We start from the raw sequence: 24,372 nt of genomic DNA on the forward strand, positions 1-24,372 counted from the left end.
TACACATGAAACTGTAAAAAAAAAGTGTCAAACATTTTTACATAAATCATTTTCTCAATATTCGATTGAATCCACCACAAACACAAAATATCCAATGTTGAAACAAAGGTTAATAAATATGTTTTCATGAAATTCCTAACTTACTATATTGTAAACATCTACAGTTGACAATATCATTAAAAAAAAAAAAAATCATAGAAAGTGGAGAAATCTCTGCAGGGAGGACCAAGGTTTAAAACACACACTGTTATTTACTCAACAATAAGTCACAGTTATCCTTGTTTTATTTATGTGTTATGTTGCTGTGTTTTTTTCCCCATTGGTCAATATACAGTAATAAGGGTTAGTTATAGTCTTACATGCAGTATAATGTATGGTTTTCGGATTCTGGCCGACAGCCAGAGCTATGGCACTTGAAATAGAATTCAGCCAAACACGGCAGACAAGTCAGGCATGTTTGGAATGAGTCCACAACACTCCTGATTGGTTAATATAAACGTCATCGAAGAAACCTGCCAATGAGAACTGTCTGCGCCTGTCGTTCACATTTGAAACATCCACGTCAGTTTGAGCGGGTCTCCTGTATTTCTGCTGCAGGAGTTTATGGATTAATATCGGGATCGTTTTACATCTACACGTTAAATATGAGCATCGGGACGTCGTCAACAAAGAACAGAAGACTTGAGATCTGGTGAGTCCTGCGACTGTAATGGAGTTAAACATGTATTTAGAATATCCTTAGTTTGTGAATGTTTTATTTTTTATTTAAGGTTACGTTTCTTCTTCTGATTAGCTGAGTTTCTTCCCGTTATGATTAATAAGTTGTTAAATGTTAAGAAGCCCTGAGATGCTGTTTCTTGCAAGATGTTGCGCCCGGGAAACCGGGCTTAACAGGTGGCAGCTAACGTTAGTTTACAGCTTATTGCAGTGCTGCTGCGCCACCCTCATCTCCAACACGGGAGAATTACACATAAACATGCAGCGGGGTGTCACAGTGTTGTCGCCAAGTTTATTGTAAAGTTTCACAGCTTTCTTACAGTGGTATCCAGTTAGTTAATGTTCAGTTATAGTTCTAGTTATGTTCTAGTTACAGCTAGCATAGCATAAACGGCTAACCGCTAACGTTTAGCTAACTTGCTAGTTAGCTCTGCTCTATATATTACAAGCTAACATGACTAGCTAATGTCACACTGTGAACTAAAATAGTTTTTGTATTACTACATCATACATGCTTGGTCCAAATCACTGCTAAAATTATAGTATGTATTTCTTTTTGCATTTTTATCACACTTGGCCTAAACTATTTTAGTTCATCATTTAAGAACGGGAGAATGAAAATAATGATTTGTGGTAATCAAAAACAAGGCATTTAATTAATACTTTGAATATTAATGACTAAAGGAATAGATTTGAAAATGTATAGTAAAGAAACACTCAGCCATGCATGAAATAACATAGCAAAATAATACGGATCATTTTTTACCCATGTTGTGAAGTGTCGTGATACAAACATGATTTGTATTCAAAAAGTAAGAAAGGAAAAATAAAAATTTGGTGTTGATCCAAAACAGGTTAATTGAGGAATACCTGGAATCCTGAATGATTAAAGTAATTTATTGCAAAGATATTTACAATTAAAACTAATTCGGGTCACTTTTGACGCATGTTGGTTGTATGTTGTGTAACAAAGGGTTAACATGACAGCTGTGATGTTCACTCTTTTGACAGAGCACCAGTGGACAGTAAAGACTATGGAAGAGAAGATGTGATGGCTGTGTGGAAAGCTGCTGACGCCAGCCGGTGACTCCTCTCATCAGTCTCTCCAGGCAGCACCCAGCTATTCTTCCTGCAGATGAAAAGACTTTGATATGTGAGTAATAACTTGTGTCTAACATAATATTCAATGTGGTTTAGTAAAGTATTTAAAAATACCCCACATTGTACATGTACAGGACAATCAGACCTTTTTCAACAAAGATCATCAGACAATTGTTTTGTCTTTTGAGGTACAGCCGCAGCAGAGAGTCTGAGTTTGAAGAAAACCCTACGATTTTATTCAGTGTTGTTTAATCAATCAATATTTACTGGTCTTGAATTTCCTCACTGGATTACAAAATGCTCGAATCTTATTGTACAGGGACATTATGCAGATTTCATCAACTGAAGATGAAAATATAGATTCAGCGATATGTACCATTTTAAGGAAATAGACTATTAGCGGTATTGACCGAAGCTCCGCAGCTGTAGCTAAGCGCTGCTAATGAAAACTCAAGTGCTCAATTTGTTACTTTTGCTTTTTTATTAAGAATTGACCAAGCATATCTTCCTCTTCGAAATCCCAGTTGTACTTCGCTAACACGCAGTGCCTGCGAGAGTGCGTTTGATTGTTCCCACCCTTACCTCATTTATGGACTAGGTCATGTTAGACAAGCAATCCAGTGGTTAGTTTTAGGGTAAGCTCCATTGTTTGTTTTTTTATTTATTCACTTTAAGAGAAAGGGATTTCAGAAACAAGTCTCACAAGTTTGCCTCGAGGTAACATTAACAAAAGCTAACTGTTGTTAGACTATGTTCCCCCCTTCTAAACTTATGAAATGAATGAGAAAAATATGAACAACTCTTCATAGAGCCACATCCACACAGCTTTAAAGTTGTAGGAAGCTGAAGCATTGCATTCGTGCCAGCGCAGTTGTAGTTTCTAAGGTATTAGAAAGTTGTTTTTTCTGGAAGGGGTTTAGCATTTGATCAATTCCCTTGGGATGCTATCAAGAACTGTTTTACAATCAATAGTGTGTTTAAGTTTCCAACCCTGCTTCAAAGGTCCATCATACAAGATGGGGGATCTATTGGCAGCTGCTGATAATAACATTCATCATTATGGTTTACTAATTGTTGTCTTTTTGTCCTCTAGGTTGCACTGCCACATCTACAGTAGCGCAGAATGGACAGAGGAAACATGATTGGGCCTCAAGTTTTTTGCAGCCAATATACATTCTCCTACAAACTTGGGATAGGAGGGTGAGTGAACAAGTTATCAATTGGTTGGAACCTACCATTGTTAGACGTGCTAAATCCTGCACACTGCTCCTTCAAATGGACAATGTGAACATATGTCACCATTTTGTAATTTCTGTTATTTTCAGTTGAGAATGTTTCAAAGTAATCTTAAAAAAATTAAACTTACTTTTTGTTTATACTGTTTATAAGTAGATGTTTAAATATTAAATGCTGTATTCATTAATGGTTGTATAATTCTACAAATATTTTTATATTTTAAGTTTTAACATTTTTATAGTAATTGTTCCCTACAGAACATTTTGTGCTGTCTTTTTATTGAACGTCTTTGATTGGAAAATGTTAGAAAAAAGCTGTAAAATAACAGTATTCTACCTGTAGAACTTTAGGTTCTGTATTTACTTTTGTGTTTGATCATAAAAATCTAATAAAAAAAATGTAAAAAACAGTTTTTCTCATCAGAACTTTATTTAAGGTATTTGAATGTAACATTTTAAGACAATGGATTTTGAAAAGAGAGGAAACATCTGTAACACTACAGTATTTTCCTGTAAAATCTTTAAGGACAATTCCTGTTTATTAATTGCTTTAGCACTTTATTTCAGTGAAAGTATTTTTACTTTAATTTAAGGGTTTTTGTTTGGCAGTTTTCTTTTTTACAGTGTATCCTATTTGATTTGACCCAACTGGACTCACGGGTGAGATGCTTTTTGTGCATTTTTGCTTGCTGTATGTGGATGACGTGATTAGTCACGTCATCCAATAGTATTTGACAGGAAACCATTGTATGAGCTTCCTCCAGGAAGTGCCGGAGCTGGGGAGTACAGTTATGCACGTCTATCATTGTAAATTGACAGTAAATTGCTGGCTACTCATCTGCATTACTTTCACAGTACACATTGTAAATTCACAGTAAATTACTGGCAACTCTTTTGCATTACTTTCACAGTACACATTGTAAATTCACAGTAAATTACTGGCAACTCCTGCATTGCTTTCACAATAGAAATGATGTAATTCCCCAGTAACATACTGTAATATCACAGTAATTCCTTAGTCATTGAAGCTGTGAAGTTACAGTATACAGTTTTACCTTTACAACAATGCATTGTAATATCATGGGTGTGAAATTACAATACATTGCTGTGAAGACATTCACAGCAATGTATTGTAATATCATGGGTGTGAAATTACAATACATTGCTGTGAAGACATTCACAGCAATGTATTGTAATATCATGGGTGTGAAATTACAATACATTACTGTGAAGACATTCACAGTAAATTGCTGTGAATCTTACTGTGAAAGTCATGCAAAATTTGGCCAAGTATTTATTGTGAATTCACGGTGAATATTTTTACAGTGCATCGTACAGTCAGAGACAACTGTTCATGGAGGCTTGGGCACTTTTTCCAGTTATTAACTCCGGTATTAACAAAGCTATCATCTCCACATTTTGAGAAAGTTACAAGCCGTTTGACAGCAGCAAATCTGCATATTTCACAGAAGGCCCGTTTAGTGGTTTTGCAAATAATTAACCACTCTCTGTTTTTGTACCATTCTGCGTTGAAGTACCTTTCTCTTTGCGTGACCTGCTCCATCGAAATCAGTCGCATTGACCCGAAGACACATTTTAAGTTGTATACACTGTTGGAAAGAAGAGATTCCTAGCTTTCTAATGATATCAGGATTGTTTTTGTACTCCAAATATTAAGCAAAATGTGTCACATTATATAATGACTGTCACCGAGTCATCATTTTGAGAAAAAGGCCTTTAAAGTTTCCTCTTCTCTGGAAGCGGAGCAAATGATCAAAGTAGTAATGGAGGGAAGATATTTTTGTTTGGATTACTGGTCTGGGGGAAGCCCGCGAGTGTGTGTGTATAGTGTGTGTGTTTGTGTATTTTTGCGTTTGTGTGTATTGTGTTTGTTTCCCGGGGGAAACACTCACGAGAAACACCGGCTGTTGTTATGCCTGCTGTGACGTTACGTTACTCCGGTCTCCGCTTGTAATTATGCCGTTACAAGCTTTCAAAGTTGTATTTATCATCTGAATTTGCCGAAACAAGTTTAATATTCTGAAAGCCAAGACTTTGTTTATTTGAAATCAGATACAAACAAACTGTAACGGACCCTGCCGTGTTATATACGATTACTATACGCCTTACATTCATAATTTCAGCAGAGGGAGGGGAAGCGGCGCTGTGGAACAGCAGAGTGGCGAGTGAGAGCTGTCATCTTCCTGTTAAGCTCCGTGATCGCTTTTCAGGACTGAACCCACAATACAAACACGGACAGAAAAACAGGAGTTTGCAGCAAAAGGTTTTAATTTCAAATCGTGACAGGGGATACTAACTGTTGTTAATATAGTCCAGGAAAGGGGATAAAAAAGCGAGGGAATGGAGATCCTCAGCCGAGGCTCCGGAGTGAGCTGGGGTTTATCGCCAGGCAGATTAAAGGTGGGTTGAGCCTGTGTCTTACGCTCCCGAGAGCGAGTAGGTTGGAGCAGGAGTGAGAGTTTGTCCTACCGGACAGGAGTGTGGCGAGCAGGGGTTTCAGAGCTGAGGGGTGCGAGCAGGCTGGAGCTGGTTGCGTGGAGAGCGGATGAATCCGACGAGGAAGTGGCTGGACGTGGCTAGCGGAGGAGGTGATGATGGGTTCTGAATAGAGAGACAAACAGGTAAGACAAAAAACTGATTCCAGAGTTGTGTCAGGCTAAGCTAGAAAGCAATACGTTTACCAGTGTAATCTTGACGACGAACTGGTGAAGACTGGATGAGGAGACCGGGTTAATAAGCAGGTGTGGATGAGTAGATGATCAGGATGAATGAGAAGCAGCTGCGGAGATGAATTGGCGGGAACCAGAAGTAGGTCAGCCACGCCCAGCCCGGGAGACAAACACAGACAGACAGACAACAACAGACAACAAACAAAAAGGGAAGCAGAAGGAGGGAGTACTGCAAATCCTTACAGTACCCCCCCCCTCAACGGGAGCCTCCTGGCGACCACCAGGCCTGTCAGGATGGGCCCTGTGGAATTCCCTGATCATGACTGGGTCCATGATTCAAGAACGAGGAACCCAACAACATTCCTCCAAGTTGTAGCCCTCCCAGTCCACCAAGTATTGTAGACCCCTACCCCGGCGTCTAACATCCAGGAGACGCCGCACGGAGTAGGCTGGATGGTTATCGATGACACGGGGGGGAGGAGGGGGAACGGCCGGAGGGCACAGGTCGCTCGTGAGAGCTGGCTTCATTTGAGAGACATGGAAAGTAGGGTGAATTCTCATATTTCTGGGGAGCCTTAAACGGACAGCAGAGGGATTGATGAGTCGCACAATGGGGAAGGGACCAATAAACCGAGGGGACAGTTTCTTGGACTCGGTGAGGAGGGGGATGTTCTTGGAGGACAACCACACCGATTGTCCAAGGGCGTAAGGGGGAGCAACATGTCGACGGCGGTTGGCCGACTGTTGACTCCTGGCGGAAGTTTGGAGGAGAGCCAAGCGGGTGTCCGTCCAGATCTTACGGCAACGTTGGACATGTTGCTGAAGGAACAGCTAACTCACTCTCCTCTTCGGGGAACAGGGGTGGCTGGTATCCCAGAGAGGCTTCAAAGGGTGAGAGTCCCGTGGCAGATGAGGTGAGGGAATTATGTGAGTATTCCACCCACGGTAGATGGGAGCTCCAGGTCCTCTGATTACTGTTGGCCACACAGCGGAGAGCAGACTCCAGGTCCTGATTTGCCCTCTCAGTTTGGCCGTTGGACTGGGGATGAAAGCCAGATGTTAGACTAACTGAAGCTCCAAGAGACTGACAAAAAGCCTTCCAAACCTGAGATGTGAATTGTGGACCACGATCGGAGACAATGTCAGTTGGGATACCGTGTAGACGGAAAACATGCTTGGTAAGATGTTTGGAGGTCTCCAGGGCTGAAGGGAGCTTGTGTAGAGCAACAAAGTGTGCACACTTAGAGAAACGATCGACGACTATTAGAATGGTTGTGTTCCCTTGAGAGGGAGGCAGACCGGTGACAAAGTCCAGGGCTATATGTGACCAGGGTCGACTAGGGATTGGAAGGGGTTGGAGCAGCCCAGCGGGTTTCTGATGGGAGGCCTTGTTCCTAGCACAGGTTGTGCAAGCTGACACAAACTCCCTTGTGTCCCTGTCGACTGTAGGCCACCAGAAGTGTCTTCGGAGGAGAGAAAGTGTTCGATTGGCACCGGGATGATTCGAGAAACGGGAACTGTGGACCCACTGCAGGACTTGGGAACGAACAGAGTCGGGAACAAACTGACGGTTAGGCGGACCGCTTCCTGGGTCGGGTTGTTCCAAAAGGGCCTCTTGAATGGAATTACTAATCTCCCAGGTGATGGCTCCCACAACACAACTCAGGGGGAGTATTGAGTCAGCAGAGGTTACTGGACTCACAGACGAGAACGATCTGGACAGAGCATCGGGCTTGGTATTTTTGGAACCAGGGCGATAGGTGAGGGAGAAGTTGAAGCGGCCGAAGAAGAGAGCCCACCTAGCTTGTCGGGAGTTCAGTCGCTTGGCTGACTGGATGTATTCCAAATTTGTATGGTCCGTCCAAACCAGAAATGGCTGCTCGCTGCCCTCGAGCCAGTGTCTCCACTCCTCCAAAGCCATCTTCACTGCCAGCAGTTCCCTGTTGCCCACATCATAGTTTCTCTCCACAGGGGAGAGACGGCGAGAGAAAAAAGCACACGGGTGAAGCTTGTTGTTTGGCCCTGCTGTCTGAGACAGGACAGCGCCCACTCCGATGTCTGATGTGTCAACCTCAACAACAAATTGTTTGCTGGAGTCCGGCTGGATGAGGATGGGGGCAGAAGTGAACAGAGACTTGAGTCTGAGAAAGGCCTCGTTAGCCTCAGAGGTCCAGGAGAACTTGACTTTGATGGAAGTGAGACTGGAGAGTGGAGCTGCGATCCTGCTGAAGTTTTTAATGAACCGGCGATAAAAGTTGGCGAAACCCAGGAACCTCTGCAATTCCTTCCGCGTTGTGGGGACTGGCCACTCAGAGACAGCGAGAATCTTTCCAGGATCCGCCTCCAGCCTGCCTTGTCTGATGATAAATCCAAGGAAGCTGACACGTTCCTGGTTAAACTCACACTTCTCAGCCTTGACGTACAGCTTGTTCTCTAGCAGTCTCTGTAGAACCTGGCTGACGTGGTTCTGGTGTTCCTCCAGGCTCTTGGAAAAGATCAAGATATCGTCGATGTAAACAAAAACAAACCGGTTGAGGAAATCCCGCAAAACATCATTCACCAGGGGCTGAAAAACTGCTGGGGCATTTGAGAGTCCGAAGGGCATGACGAGGTACTCAAAGTGGCCAAGGGTAGTGTTAAAGGCGGTCTTCCACTCATCACCTTGGCGGATCCGAACCAAGTGGTAAGCGTTTCTGAGATCCAGCTTTGAGAAGATGGTGGCACCTTGGAGAGGCTCAAAAGCAGAGTTAATCAAGGGAAGTGGGTACTTGTTCTTCACAGTGATGTTATTCAATCCACGGAAGTCAATACAGGGACGTAGTGATTTATCCTTCTTGTCCACGAAGAAAAACCCCGCACCCAGAGGGGAGGAAGAAGGACGGATTATTCCAGAAGCCAGAGAATCACCGATATATTTCTCCATGGCCTCTCTCTCAGGCCGGGACCGATTATAGAGTTTGCTTGTTGGTAACGGCGCTCCAGGAAGCAAATTGACGGGGCAGTCATATGGACGGTGAGGAGGGAGAGAAAGAGCCTTATCTTTGCAGAAAACTTCCCCCAGATTGTGGTAAACCTCAGGTACGCCAGATAAATCCACATCAGAAGAATCACAAGGAGCAGACACTGGTTTAGCAGGAAATGGAGGTACAGCTGATTGCAAACAGTTAAGGTGACACTTCTGATTCCAAGCAATTATCCTTCCTCCAGCCCAATCAATATGAGGGTTGTGAGCGCGAAGCCAAGGGTAACCAAGAACCAACGGGGTAGATGGAGCGGAAATGACCTTGAGTTGGATTTGTTCTCTGTGATTCCCCGAAATAACCAGAGTTAGAGGTAAGGTCTGCTGGGTCACCTTAGAGATGCGTTGGCCATTTAAGGCATAAGCAGTCATGGGGTCCGATAAGGATTCCAATTTAATTCCCAGCTGGTTGGCAAGCTCCAGGTCCACAAAACTGTCCTCAGCACCAGAGTCTATGAGGGCGGAAAGGGGCAAGGTCTGAGAGTTGGAACAGAGTCTGGCAGGTATGAGGAAACGGCGCAAGGTAGGGGCAATAATTGAGGTAGGAAGTGTACTCGTCAGGACCCCCAAATTCACCGACGAGCGCCTGCGTTTGGGCGGACAGGGCAACCGGCAAGGAGATGCCCCAGTTTGCCACAATACAGGCACTCTCCTGACCTCATGCGGCGAAGGCGTTCCTCAGGTGATAATCCTGCACATCCCACCTGCATCGCTTCCTCCTTATCCAAGGTGGGCACGTGAGATGGCGAGGAAAACGCAGATGGTGTGGAATCAAAAGGGAGCACTTCTGGGAGGAGAGCTCGGTTTACTGGAAAAGGCATTTGGTGGACGCTGTCCTCGCTCCGCACGACGTTCCCTTAGCCGGCTGTCGAGACGAGAAACCAAAGAAATCAGGGATTGAAGGTCTGCTGGCTCATCTCGAGCAGCCAGCTCGTCCTTCAGTTGCTCCTTTAATCCTTTAACGAACACTGCCCTTAGAGCCGCCTCGTCCCATCGGGCTTCTGCCGCCAGTGTACGAAACTCAATGGAGTAATCTGCCACGGTCCGATTCCCCTGCTGTATCTTTAGCAGACGATTGGCAGCCGAGCCAGAATAGTCAGGGTGATCAAAAACTAAAGACAGTTGTTCAGAAAAAACTCCAAAAGAAAGGGTGTCATAATCCACTGATGAATTTAGTGCCTCAGCCCAGGTTAAGGCTTTACCACGAAGCAAACTCAACACATAGTTTATCTTGGTAACATCAGAAGAAAAAGACTGGGGGCGCTGGCGAAACACTTTGTTGCACTGAAAGATAAATCCCCTGCATTTCTCCACCTCACCATGAAACGGCTCAGGGTCGGTGATGGGGAAATCCCGGCATGGAGTGGGTACTGGAGGGGGATTAGAGGTGGCAGGAGTTATAGCTGTTGTCGTCAGGTTGGAGATCTGAGCAGCCAGGTTAGAGATGTGCTGAGCCATGGATTGGTTACTGTCCACCAACGCACGGATTAACTGTTCATGTTGACCCAAAAGATTGCCTTGATGAGACAGGGCGTGCTGGACAGTGGAGGAGTCCGGTCCGGTGTTTGTGGGGTTCATTTTGTGACCAGTTCGTTCTGTTAAACTCCGTGATCGCTTTTCAGGACTGAACCCACAATACAAACACGGACAGAAAAACAGGAGTTTGCAGCAAAAGGTTTTAATTTCAAATCGTGACAGGGGATACTAACTGTTGTTAATATAGTCCAGGAAAGGGGATAAAAAAGCGAGGGAATGGAGATCCTCAGCCGAGGCTCCGGAGTGAGCTGGGGATTATCGCCAGGCAGATTAAAGGTGGGTTGAGCCTGTGTTTTACGCTCCCGAGAGCGAGTAGGTTGGAGCAGGAGTGAGAGTTTGTCCTACCGGACAGGAGTGTGGCGAGCAGGGGTTTCAGAGCTGAGGGGTGCGAGCAGGCTGGAGCTGGTTGCGTGGAGAGCGGATGAATCCGACGAGGAAGTGGCTGGACGTGGCTAGCGGAGGAGGTGATGATGGGTTCTGAATAGAGAGACAAACAGGTAAAACAAAAAACTGATTCCAGAGTTGTGTCAGGCTAAGCTAGAAAGCAATACGTTTACCAGTGTAATCTTGACGACGAACTGGTGAAGACTGGATGAGGAGACCGGGTTAATAAGCAGGTGTGGATGAGTAGATGATCAGGATGAATGAGAAGCAGCTGCAGAGATGAATTGGCGGGAACCAGAAGTAGGTCAGCCACGCCCAGCCCGGGAGACAAACACAGACAGACAGACAACAACAGACAACAAACAAAAAGGGAAGCAGAAGGAGGGAGTACTGCAAATCCTTACACTTCCCTTTACAAGCTTCAAAAATGCCTGTAGCTAATGAGATTGAATATAACAATAAAAAATAACAAAATATACACAGCTAGATCAGATCGCGTTTTAGATGCAACTTTAGAGTAGAGGGGAATTATTGAAACGGGATTTGTACAGTGTTCCGCGGCATCCGCCGCTGCGAAAATGTAGGGCAGGGCTCAAAAGTGGGGGGGCCAATGGCCCCCTGGCCCCTCCGCTTCCGGCGCCCTTGACCTAGATTTCCTCATGCATGTGCAAAGATGCTGATGAATTGTTTGATTCCGCTGACAAACACAAAAATAGGGTTTCAGAGTTTTCCACCACCACAACTACCAAATTGTAGATCACTTATTTTGGTTGCATGTCGATGTGTTTTATTTGTGTGCTTCAGCTTGAACATGATATTTATGACACTAAGGTAATAGCTTTGGAAATAACACACTAACTATCTAAAATGCAGGAAACGATTAACAAATTCCTATACTATAAAATGGTGGATAATACAAAAAAGACTAAATGTTATTTACGTAAAAAGGTTAACTTATCTATCTTTCAGTCACAGCATTTGATTTCTTTAGGCTTTATTGATTGCAGTTTTCATACAAAGGTATTTACTAAAGGTAAAGAAAGACTTTGTGATGAACTATAGCTTTCATGAAACAACAAAAATACATCTTGTTCCATAACTCAGTTTCTTTATGTCATTAAAGTGAATTGTGCATCATGTTCCTCCACCTCGCTTAGGAAAGTCCTGGACCTGAAAATCCAATAAACATGGTAAACAATCAGTTGATAGATATTAAATTGAAGAGTGCATTTACACATTATTCAGGATACATCTGTGCAGACACAGAAGTTACGCTTATTTAAATAGCATCTTGAAAAAGCATTTGGTCATAAATAAATAAAGTTTGCTCTCACCTGCTCAGACCAGGGGGTAGATGGCTCGAGTAGCAATGCCACACTGGTTGTGTTTGTTCCTGCTGATCTTGATGTATCCCTGGTCTCCCCACAGTCGCTACATTTAAATATTGGCAACATATTTTGGTATTTACCTGTTCTTCACCAGCCAGTAGTCATGTTCATTGTCACTGCCGTAACCCACAGCCAGTACATCATGGCCCACATTTGAGCTGCTGCATGCTGGTTCATCATACACTCCTAACACACAAAGTCAGATCAGACTGACTCATTGAACAAACATTTATTTATCATTCAACCGATATAACTGTTCACCTGAGTGATACAGCTTGAAGGATGGATGAGAAGCATCAATGGATACAGACACAGGTCCCACGGTGGCCACAGCTTCTTTCAAGGCAACTTCGTCTCCTTGGTTCACGCGGACGTAGCCTGTGCATGTGGCAGCGCTATAGGCAAGGTTGTGACGGCATTTACCATCCTATTTGGAAGACAAAATTAAACAATTGACAAAATGTGGAAATGTCTTATGTGGAGGGCCAACATTTTGAAAACATTACGAATGAGTTGAGTTCCATCAGGATAGTTCCTAGCAGGATTATGAAGGCATTTTCATCACTTTTTTTTGTTTTGATGTAGTCTGTGAGTGTGGCACCGATAGTGGCAGGGTTGTAACGGCACTCTCTATCCTATGTAAAAAAATAAACTTTCACAATTTACAAACTTTCAACAAAAATGTGGTGGTCTTGTATTTGTTCCTGCTTGTCTGAAATATCTCTGATATACAGGATGTACAGATAGTAGTGTTTATAGGCAGGCATGCTTGATATTCTTCCCATTGAAACAAAACATAATAGTCTGCCGGATAGTAATACTGGTACAGGATGGAAAATAATACAAACACGGAATAGCTGCTTTTATTAAATGGTCCATGAGACATGGCTTTGCCCTAAAGTCTGTTTTTAGCCAATATACATTTAACCTAAAAAATGGCAATCTGGCACATTGAAGGGCCGACATTTTTAATACAATGAGTTGAGTTCCATCTTCAACTACGCTTTTTGCATGATAATGACAAATATCACAGGATACTGTATGTGTGGTGGCTATTGCAACTCAATATATCACCATGGATTGATACTGTGTACTTTTTAGTTGGACCCGTGCGCTCTCCAGTTAAGACCGCGACATTCTTGCTATTCATACCATTTATTTAAACCAAAAACAGAGGCTGTTGGCAACACGGTCAAAAAGCTCACACAGCCTCAATCTTCCGCACCTGTGCCGGTGAGGTCACTTAAATGCCCTGTGCCCCATTGCGCCATCTAGTGCTCAAAACAAGCAACAAAAACATACAAATGGACACAACACTTTACATCTAAAGAAGTTTTCAACCGAACAGATTTTATTTACCTTAGCCTCATAAGGGTAGGAGTCTGCTGTGTTTATCCCTCTGTTGGCTTTAATGTACTTGAAGGCTTTTTTCGCCTTGCCTTCTATGCAACCAAAATTCCAATTGTTTCCGGAGCAATCCACAAGCTGCTGCTCTCTCAGAGACACCAGCTTCCCTGTCTTCCTGAAGTGCTGACCCTCCAGCGAGCCAGTCTGAAAGAGAAATGAGTTATATGAAACCAGAAAACATTGATGTAAAGTTTCCTGTATTACCAAAAGAGAGGACAGGAAGTAATGTTTGTACATACTGCACTGAAGGCCCAGCAGGAACCACACTGCTTCTGATCCTTGACTTCAGTCACATATCCCTTATCCCTCCAGTCAACACTGTCTGGCAGGTTAATTCCTCCAGACAGTCGGAGAAAAGCAGAGCCAGTGTGAGGCAGAGAAGTGTTGAAGCAACCAAGGGAACCCTTGGAACTCAAGCATCTGTTCTCTTCATTTTCCTGGTAAAGAGGGACAAAAGGGTCACTTTTTAGGGTCTTAACCAAATATTGATTTAATGCCTCATCAAAGGATTGTTATAAATGGTAAATGTTTAGAGCTGAAAGATGGCAGAAACTACTTTCGAATTTGGTCATGCCAAGGCGGTAGGACTTGATGCCCTGATCAGCCATGATGTTGTGCTCCAGCACCAGTCTGCGGTTGTTGAGCCAGATTTCCCTGCGCTGAGCCTCCTCTACCCGAGAGTTGCAGGACCTTCCTGCCAACCTTCTTGGCCAGGTCAGCATTGAAAATGAGATTTTATCTCAATGTTTTTATCTGGTTAAATAAAGGTTGAATAAATAAAATCAGAAGAAAACAAATCCATGATACATAATTATTAAATACAATTATTTCCAGTTAAGAGATTTACCCTTTTTAACGGAAAAACAAGAATGTATGCTGTATGTTAAATTGTAGGCAGATTACACATTCCTTTACTTTAGACGTTTAGGTGTGTTGTGTGTAAATTAGTACGCATTTAGCACACTCCAAATGTAAGCCTCACTGACACTAAACCCAAAGAAAACAGATCTACTTTGTTCGACAACAGTACACAATAAGTAGAAAAAGTCGGATAGAGTCTCACAAAACTTGAGTTTCCAAGCATGGAACTCCAGGTCATCTGAAGAGATGGAGGCACAGCTGGCCACAGCCAGAGCAGCAGCAGCAACCAGCAACAGCTTCATCCTGACTGACACACAGACTGAAGAAAAACAAATACATCTTTAGTGACTTGTAGCACACAGGTCGAGATTAAAATTGTTCACTTCAGCTTCGTCTCACAAACTTGTCCTTCCTTCTAGCAATGTATCAGCTCTATTTCCCGGTTCTTTTGAATCTCTGACTATTTATCAACAGCAGTACAAATTGTGTTTGCGCTTGTCTGTCTGTTTTAGTGTTCCCTATTAAGTCTGCTGTAGTTGCTTACCTATCTCTCTCAGTTGATATGATGTTTGAGGTCTGTCCACCTGTAGAAGATGCAGGGCTTTGTTAGGGGACCTTCTTATAGCTGACTGCAGTTCATAAAGAAAATCTGAAAAGCTCGTAATGAAATATTGGAAAATTGCACAATGCACTTTATTCGGGAAACATACATCATGGTCATCAATTCCTTTTCTCAACAAAGTTATACAATAGAATAAGACACCCTCTGTCCTCAGACCCTTACATCAGACAAGGAACAAACTCCCAAAGAAATGTGGGCGGTCCTTTGTGATGTATTCTATTTCTACACAATATAAAATATTTGTATCATAACTGGGTTTAGTGTACATAGATAGTTTGTCAAAATAATAATTAAATGATAGTACCTTGTAAGTTTGATTCTGAAGCCATCAAGTAAAATGTTACTTTATACATACTAAAGTGTGAAAAGTACACTCCATACAATCAAGCATTTACATCAACAGTCAGGTGACAAGAACAAGTCATCAATCGATCAATCAAATGTACTTTATATAGCCCAATATCACAAAGTACACATTTGTTTCAGGGGCCTTTACAAAAAGTGCAGCATACGACACCCCCTGTCTAGACCCTTGCAGCAAACAGGTGTAAACTCCCATAGAAACGCCACAATTAATGAAGAATTATTGGGGAAAGGATCAAAGGAGGGATCCCTCTCCCTGGCCAGACACATGAGCAATAGATGTTGTGTATAGACAATAGACAATCAGAATTATAAATGTTTTAATAATGCATCATGGAGGACGTCAACATTCTTCCAGGTGCCGCCAAAAACAATAATGTAGGCGTCAGGCAGGACAACGGCAACAGGTGCAGCCACGACTCATGATCCTGACACAAACTATAATACTGGCAACCTGCCAGGAAAAAGATGGAAAAACTCCTGGGATGATGCCCCGGATGCTAAGTTAGTATCATGCATTTTTGGGAACGGGAAGAGAGATGAGAAATGAAATATGAAATTCCCTCGACAGTCAAATCCTATAGCAGCATAACTATAAGCGTCATTAAAAAGAAAAGTCTTAACCCTAACCCTTACCCTGGCTTTCATTGTATTTTTGGCTGTATAAACCACGAATAACCATACATTATTGGATGCAATGCCCTAGTGTGCCTCTACTGTGACATGTTTACATGCTTTGATGTTTGAAAGCGCTTTTGGTTAGTGATTGGTCGACCGTTCCGCCGTAATGTCCCGCCTTAAGTCTATCACGTACAATGTGTTGGAGCGCTAGCCAATAGAAGCGCGGGTGTAACATAATGATGTCACTATGTTACTGAACTAAACAAAGGATTCCAATCCAGGGCGTATCAGAGAGAGGGGCGACTGTGTTGGAGAGAAACCCCCTCTGGCGTGATCCTTAACACACTAGAGAAAAATGAGAACCCCCAAAACTATAATATAACTATAACCATAAAATGGAGCCAGTTTAGAGCAGCTAATACAGGAGTAATATCGTCTTGTTTTCTAGCTCTTGTCAATACACATGCTGCACCATTTTGGATCAACTGAAAAGTCTGAAGAAGCGTTTGGATACAACCTGAAAAAAAGGAATTACAATTGTTTTGAGGTAGGATTTGCCTTGTCTATGCAATGGTACAAAGTTGAAAGAAGGAAGCCCTTGAAATCAGTTTTTTAAGGAAGTTAAAGGACATACCCTGATAAGTTGTGCTGGAGGCCAAGTTATTGCCATCCAGAGTAAGTATGTCATTACATGATTTGTTTCAGAGTTGTTTGGGGCCAAGATAAATATGGTCAGTATTGTCTGTGTTTAACCTTAAAAGGTGGGGTTCATCAACTTTTGTATGTCCTTAAGGCCTTTCTTGAATTGTATTTGATTAATTGGTTTCATTTGGCTGGTTTTATAGATATAATTGAGTATCATGGGTCATGATTCGCCACAACTGCCACATTGTGGATCTCTTATTTTGGTCGCATGTCGATGTCGTTTTATTCGTCTGCATCGGCTTGAACATGACGTTTATGACACTTAGCTAATAGCTTTGGAAATAAAATGTGAACTGTCTAAAATGAAGGAAACAGCTTTTTTACATAATTATTGCCATGGTTACTAACAGTCAGCTACCAGGTTGCTCTTTAGACGGCTATTGCTTCCTCTTGACCCAAAACATACACATCAACAAATTCCTACTAAGATAATGGTGGACAATAAAAAAAGAACAAATAATTGAAGTATAATTGTTTATTTTTAAATCAGTTTATTTTACGCTACATTTATTGCATTTAAAGTGCAGAAAGACATTGAAACAACAATATGACATATTTTTCCATAACTCAGTTTCTTTATTAAATGTAAGCAAAATCTGCATCATTTTCTTCCACCTCATTTAGGACTTTTCTGGACCTGAAAATCCAATAAACATGAATTACATCCAGTAAATAGACATTAGGGTGCATACACGCATTATTCAGGATACATCCGTGCAGAAAGCCTTGTTTAAATTGCATTGTCAAATAGCATAATGAGAAAATAAACTTTGCTCTCACCTGCTCAGACCAGGGGGTAGCTGGACGCAGCAGCGATGCCACACTGGTTGTGTTTGTTCCTGCTCATCATGATGTATCCCTTGTCTCCCCATTCTAGGCCCCAGCTACAGAAACAAACACATTACCAACAATATACATCTCCTGTAAAGAATCACAACAGTGGTAACAAGAACAGGTAGATAAATAGTGATTGGTTTTCTGATAAAGATAACTTATAGTGGCTATTCATTTTAAGTTGAAGAGGTTGTCAACTGTCTGTCCCCACGTGTAGGTGCTAGCATTAAAACAGTTCAACCTTTCAAATATAAGCAACATTTGTTTTGTATTTACCTGTTTTTGACCAGCCAGTAGTCCTGTCCATTGTCACTGCCGTAACCAACAGCCAGAACACCGTGGTCCAACTCTGAGCTGCTACAATCTGGCTCATCATACACTCCTAGAATCACACATAACCACATTAGACAGACATATCTTTAGGTAAAAAAAAAGGAATACCCTCTATTACTTTATACATTTGATAAGTATATTTTCTGGCAGTAAAGAAGTATTTATTACTGTTCACCTGAGTGATACAGCTGGAAGGATGGCTGAGAAGCGTCAATGGCCACAGACACAGGTCCGATGGTGGCCACAGCTTCCTTCAAAGCATCTTCGTCTCCTTGGTTCACATCAACGTAGCCTGTGCAACTGGCACCAACCATGTTAGGGTTGTAACGGCACTGTCCATCCTAAGGTAGAGAGACAAGTATTTTATAATTCACCAACTTTTTCTAACTAAAACTCTGACCTAATAAGAGATGGATTTCTTAGTCACAAGACAAAAGTCTGTTTTAGGTCACGATACATTGGGCTCCAAGATTGCAGTACTGCGCATTTCTTACATGGAGGATTGAAATTTCCATCTATACTTTTTTCCCATGATAATGACAAATTGCTATCTGACATCTAGATGTTTCACGTATTATATATTTTTAAACCAAACTGCTTGCTGCTTACCTCAGCCTCATAAGGGTAGGAATCCTCTGTGTCTATCCCTCCGTTGGCTTTAATGTACTTAAAAGCGTTGTCCATCAGTCCTCCATTACAACCATAATTTCCATAGTCACTGGAGCAGTCCACCAGCTGCTGCTCGCTCAGAGACACCAGCTTCCCTGTCTTCCTGAAGGTCTGACCCTCCATTGAGCCAGTCTGAAAGAGAATTTATTCCAATTTTAACCACAAGACAATTGTTTAAAGTTTCCTGCAAAAGAGAGGACACCAAGTAATGTTGGTACATACTGTGCTGAAGGCCCAGCAGGAACCACACTGCTTCTGATCCTTGACATCAGTGACATATCCCTTATCCCTCCAGTCAACACTTTTGGGCAGATCGGTTACTCCAAGCAGTCGGAGGAAAGCAGAGCCAGTGCGAGGCAGAGAAGTGTTGAAGGAGCCGAGGCAACCCTTGGAAATCAGGTGTCTGTACTCTACATTTTCCTGACAAAGAGAGGCAAAAGTGTCCTTTATTTAGGTCTTGACAATGATAACTGATTGTCACAAATGGTAAAAGTTTTAAACTAAAAGATTGCAGAAACCACATTTCTGTTTTCCTCTTCATACCAAGTCAGCAAAGTAGGTCATGCCAAGGCGGTAGGACTTGATGCCCTGATCAGCCATGATGTTGTGCACCACTACCAGTCTGCGGTTGGTGACCCAGATTTCCCTGCGCTGAGCCTCCTCTACCGGGGAGTTGTAGGACCTTCCTGAGATAAGGAAATATTCAGTGATAAATTATTAATCCACTAATCCTGTTCCAGTAAAAAGATTTCCCTTTATTGTCAAAAAACTATGTTGGCAGATTACAATTCCCTTTACTTTAAACCTTTAGGTGTGTAAATGAGAACACAGGTGCATTCTAAGTAAGTAGGTAGACCTCATAGGCAGTATTTTCCCAGTAAACAGAAGAATACTGTATTTGACAACAGACCACATAAAAAAAAAACAAGTCTGATAAAATAATCTCACCAAACTTGAGTTTCCAGGCATGGAATTCCAGGTCTTCCAGAGAGATGGAGGCACAGCTGGCCACGGCCAGAGCAGCAGCAATCAGAAACAGCTTCATCCTGACTGACACACAAGCAGAAAAAGTCAATAATTTCCTGCAGATTGAGGTTAAACTCTTTTACTTCAGCCCTGCCCACACATTTTGGTTGCCTTGACATTGGGGAGTCACATGCGGTATCTCTGCCCGGTTTCTTTGAACCTCTGTTTCATCTCTCCATCAAACTCTTTCTCGCTGAGTCTCTGTTTCTTATTTGCATCAATGCTCCTGCAGCACAGGAAGTGTGTGCGCTTGTCTGTTGCATGTTTCCTATTATTTCTGCTGTGGTTGCTTACCTTGTTGATGTGAAGTGTAAGGTATTTCCACCTGTAGGTGATGCAGGGCTGTGTTAGAGAGACATTCTTATATAGCTGACTGAAGTTATGACTTGCCGTTTGTCCAGTCAGGCGACTGTCAGCTGCTCATAAAGTGAACGAGAAAAGGAAGAGAGTGTCAATCATTGAAAAAGGGAACAGCCAAGTAATGAATTATGAGAACATTGCATGATTCACATGTTTTGGGAAACATAAATACAAATCCGGAAATGCTCTTGTAAGAACTCTATTAGTTACTCAGCAGTTTTGTTTTGGGGAATCACACCATCAAATAAGGGGAAACACAGCCTGTATGTGGTTTAGCATGACATCTATTAAAAACACTGTTGGGAATTGTTTTTTTCTGCAGTGCATTCTGATTTTAGTAAAATAGTGCTGGCAAATCTTCTGAACATTTTTCAAAAAGACACATAATGCAATAACATTATTTATGTGGTAACCATGTTTTACTGGAAACCTAACCAACCAAGTTATACCACACTGGAAAATGTGTTTGTATCAAGTAAAAGCTTTCTTGTTTCCGGTTATGTGTTACTTTAGCTAACTCCCACTATGTTTCTTTGAGCAATTTTCATAAATGATGTTGTTTAAATTGAAGTTGTTTTCACCCATAATTTCCCCTTAAAAATACTGTATGGATTAAAGTGTTTTCTCCTTCTTTATTTATTAAGATACACAAACAAATGGAACAAACATTATCAAAAACGTACACATTCTCAACAAATATTCTGAGCTTTAAATGTTTCCCTTTAACCGAAAGGCTTTGGGAGATTCTGAAATACTACAAAGAAATATCTACAAAAACATTCTGATAAATGACTCTTCCCACCAGCACTTGCTAGTGTTTGACTCATGATTCATTGGTATTTCCATTTACAGTTGTTCCTTTCTGTTTCCATACACACGTCCTCTTTTTAATTTGCATGTAAGAAACAATTAGTTCAAGCAGAAATCATAGTTGGGAATTGAATTAATTAATTTGTTTCTTAAGTCATCAGATGATGGCAACCTAAATTTGAATTATTATAAGCTCTTTTTTACATTTTGTAGAGGCAATGTAATCATGTTATTGTCTTTGTTCACTGCAGTTCAGATTCTCTCTCTGCCCCGCTCTCGTGATGCCTGTAGTCTCTCTATCTCTGCGTGTCTGTCCGTCTGTCACAAGGCTTTCAGGTCAGCAGGACTTAAGACAATAAAGATGCCGTGAAAAGATAAACAAACTCTGACCTAAGCTAAAAGTTTACAGATGTCATTAAACTCTATGAGCTTGTCTCGTGTTTCTGCCTGTTTGTGGGCAGTCTCTCAGACATGGGTGAAGTGTCAGTAATGTTTGTATGTTTGGGTTACTTGCAAATATTTAATTAATTTGGTAATTCATATTACAGCACTAGTTTAATTGTATTACATAACACTTTAATTACTTGCTCATAAAAATTAAAAATAATAGAAAGACACATGAGCATTGGTGGAAAAAGTACTCGGAACATTAATACCACAATGTCCAAAAGTTCAAATATTATCAGCTAATTATACTTCCAAAGTAAAAGGACTAATTCAGCACAAATATGGCATTTGTGACAATTCAATAAGACATAGTGATGAATAATACTGACGCAACGAGGTGTGAGTAGCATTTGACTGTTGTAGCTATAGCTCTAACCCTTTTTTGGACTGCAAATGATTGAATACTTGTACCCAGGTTGAGAAGTTTAAAGTAAAAGTAAAAAGTTAATTACTCTTTGGTGGCACTTGTACAACTCGTAATGTGAGGAAGGGCCCCAACTAGACACTGCACTTTTATTAGGCCTAGACTCATCTGAAATGTATTTTCTGTTGAACAGTGGCGGTTCTAGACCAATTTTACTGGGGGGGTCCAGGCTGGGGCCAGTTATTTCATGTTTCAGTCGTTTTTTTCATTTAGAGTATTTGTTTTAGTAACTTTAAGTGACAATTTAATTAAAAAACATAAACAGTATTTGCTTTCATAAGGTAATGAACAGTTTAATCTCCACTGTACATCCGGGTCTCTGATTTGATTTAGTTCCAATAAATCGTAATATTGTAACCTTTTATTTGGAGGGGGTCCACAGAGGGGTCCCTGGTCAGTGTTAGGGGGGCACTGGCCCCTGTTGCCCCCACCCCCCCTAGAACCGCCCCTGCTGTTGAAGCAAACAAGTATCAAGTAGATAGTCGTTTTAAATGTACTTTAAAATGGTACAGTTATTAAGTAAATGCACTGAGTTACTTCCCACCACTGCAGTTGATCAGCTCTTGGCACATCTTTCAGCTACTTTTGAGTGCACTGATCCCTATAGTTTCATACTGAAACTAAGTGATTCCGTATTCTTAAATCGCATGAAAACCGCTAAATGTGTGTGCGATCCTTTGTAATGTTTTGTGTTGCAACCCAATACAAAGATGTGACAAAACTGGGTTTTGGTGACATAGACTGTGAAGAAAAAGTTTGGCAAAATGCTGGCCCACATATTAAAAGAGCAGCTCGTTGGATTTATTGTGTAGCCAAAAAGTCAACTGTTACTTTATACAGGAATAAAGTTTGTGATGTGCCTTGCATCCTATAAAGCATTTACAACAGTAGTCAAGTGACAAGAGTGGGTCATGAGTCGACACAGATCACATCGAACAGAAACACTTCCTAAGTTCATAGATCAAGGTTTTTGAGTGCTTATGGCCTTGAGGAAGAAGTTGAAGAGAAGCATGTGTGGATGTTTTTTCATACAGAGTATAACTCCTAGATGTTTAGGTACATGTGCATTTGTGTGTATAGGTGCTGGTTCTACCAACAAACAGAAAAAGGTTTGAGTGTTTTCCAACACAACCACTTCCACATTATGGATCACTTCTTTCGGTGTCATGTCATTGTGTTTTTTCCTCTGCATCAGCTTGCACATGACATTTATGTAGATAATAGCCCTGGAAATGACATATTAACTTTCTGAAATGCAGGGCACAGCTTGTTTACCACTTTTACAGTCAGTTAACAGGTTGATTGTCAGATTATAAAAATAAAATGTTACATTTCACTGCATTTATTTTGGCAAATGTAAGAATGTATTATTTCTCAAACTAAATCTGTGTCCCATATCATGTGACTGTCAACAATGACCCATCATGTGACTCCATATCTCTGGTTGAGAACTGGGTCATTTTAAGGGTTTGGCTTACTGTAACATTTCGACTGTACAGTACATCCGAGTGAATCAGCTGTTCTCAGTAAGTGTTGCTAAAGATTGTCAATGTTAGCTTCACTTCCCTTTATCGAAGTGAACAAAGGGAGCAACACCATCGAGGTTTTTTCGAAAACTACTTCTGCTCAAAATCCAGTAAAGCACACTGCATGCATAATTAGGGTAAGGACCACAATTGTAGGCTGCACCGATTAAAAAGACACTTGAGGAAAATGTGTAATTTGTTATATTGGGCTGTATGAATTCAATTGTATTCCTTGTTGATGATCATCATTCTTAAAAATACATTTACACGGAGTAACTCTTATCAATCCCATTATTATCATCATTTTAAATCATATAACTGTCTGCAAAATGTGTGGACTGCACTGTTACTGAATTTCTTCATAAGAACAAAACACATTTGGCAGAGTTTGAGTTAAGACGCAAATTACAATATATACTTTTTTTTCCCCTCAATTTATACATCATATTAAAGTTAATATCTTTGGGTTTTGGACTGAAAAAAAAAAAAATTCATAGATATAACCTGGGAATTTGAGACACTAACATTTTTCCACGTTTTCTGTTTTGTTTTTTTTAACAATACAATAAATATTGTTTGTTTTTTTAAATGTTAGAAAATACACTTTTAACATCTGTACTGTTAGAAAAGAAAGAGTATGCCATGGACATTTATAATGTCCGGACTCCATAGTAACTACAACCTGGTCGCAGTTTTAAAAAATCATAATTTTGTAGGTGACGTTTTAGAAAAACACCAGGAGAGGGCAGCATTTCCTTAGACTTTGCTCATACAGTACTGTGGAGTAAATTACCTCAGCTCCCTCACGTTTCAAAAATAAAAACAATATGCAGCAGTTTTTCTCTTGCTTCTTCAGAACACTTAACATACTGAATGAATCAGTACATATCAATTGTATGATTAGCATCCGTAATTAATACATTTACCCCACACAAACTGTTAAATTATAATGGTTATCATGGCAATTATAAATGCTTTGAGTTTATTGACCTCTAATTAATATATAGTGACAATAGCTGTGGGTACACACTCAGTATGGATAGATCTTTTAGGATCTGGTGTGAATAGGAAACCCTCATGCCCAGTGACAATACAAGTGTGAAAAGGCAGAAGGATGCTTGGCATGAGAAACTGAGAGGAACGCTAACTCGGTAAACTCTACTAATTTCATTACTCTACATGTATCCCCAGCTTAGAGCCAATCACATTGTTGGCTGCTATCTAGTGGGGGGTCACACATAACAGCCGTTAAATTGTGACAGTGGCCCAGACTGGCATACCTTAGCACATAATC

General features: G+C 41.3%; 1 protein-coding gene and 1 pseudogene across 2 annotated transcripts; both read right to left on the reverse strand.

Moving 5' to 3' along the window:
* Positions 1-11,831: 11,831 nt before the first annotated feature.
* On the reverse strand, positions 11,832-14,640 carry LOC117496866 (annotated as a pseudogene).
* Positions 14,641-17,109: 2,469 nt separating this feature from the next.
* Positions 17,110-19,937, reverse strand: LOC117496654 (cathepsin L1-like). 2 transcript variants are annotated; one of them, XM_034148407.1, is made up of 9 exons: positions 19,806-19,937; positions 19,434-19,535; positions 19,029-19,171; positions 18,708-18,905; positions 18,426-18,617; positions 17,992-18,157; positions 17,760-17,865; positions 17,430-17,533; positions 17,110-17,286 (listed from the first exon to the last, which is right to left on the reverse strand). In XM_034148407.1, the coding sequence occupies exons 2-8, from the start codon at positions 19,528-19,530 to the stop codon at positions 17,434-17,436; spliced, it is 1,002 nt and encodes a 333-aa protein (XP_034004298.1). In that variant the 5' UTR covers positions 19,531-19,535; positions 19,806-19,937; the 3' UTR covers positions 17,110-17,286; positions 17,430-17,433. The 2 variants fall into 2 exon arrangements, with proteins under 2 accessions (XP_034004298.1, XP_034004373.1); XM_034148482.1 differs by having other exon boundaries at positions 19,434-19,531; positions 19,806-19,913.
* Positions 19,938-24,372: the final 4,435 nt, after the last annotated feature.

This window comes from Trematomus bernacchii, unplaced genomic scaffold (genome assembly GCF_902827165.1).
Source record: "Trematomus bernacchii unplaced genomic scaffold, fTreBer1.1, whole genome shotgun sequence".
Classification (NCBI taxonomy): domain Eukaryota; kingdom Metazoa; phylum Chordata; class Actinopteri; order Perciformes; family Nototheniidae; genus Trematomus; species Trematomus bernacchii.

Excerpts from the sequence above, each read along its gene's own strand:
- LOC117496654 (XM_034148407.1), bottom strand. The coding sequence starts at position 19,530 with ATGAAGCTGTTTCTGATTGCTGCTGCTCTGGCCGTGGCCAGCTGTGCC. Across the intron at positions 19,172-19,433 it reads TGCCTGGAAACTCAAGTTTG|GAAGGTCCTACAACTCCCCG; the intron begins GTGAGATTATTT and ends TCCTTATCTCAG. Across the intron at positions 18,906-19,028 it reads TGACCTACTTTGCTGACTTG|GAAAATGTAGAGTACAGACA; the intron begins GTATGAAGAGGA and ends TCTCTTTGTCAG.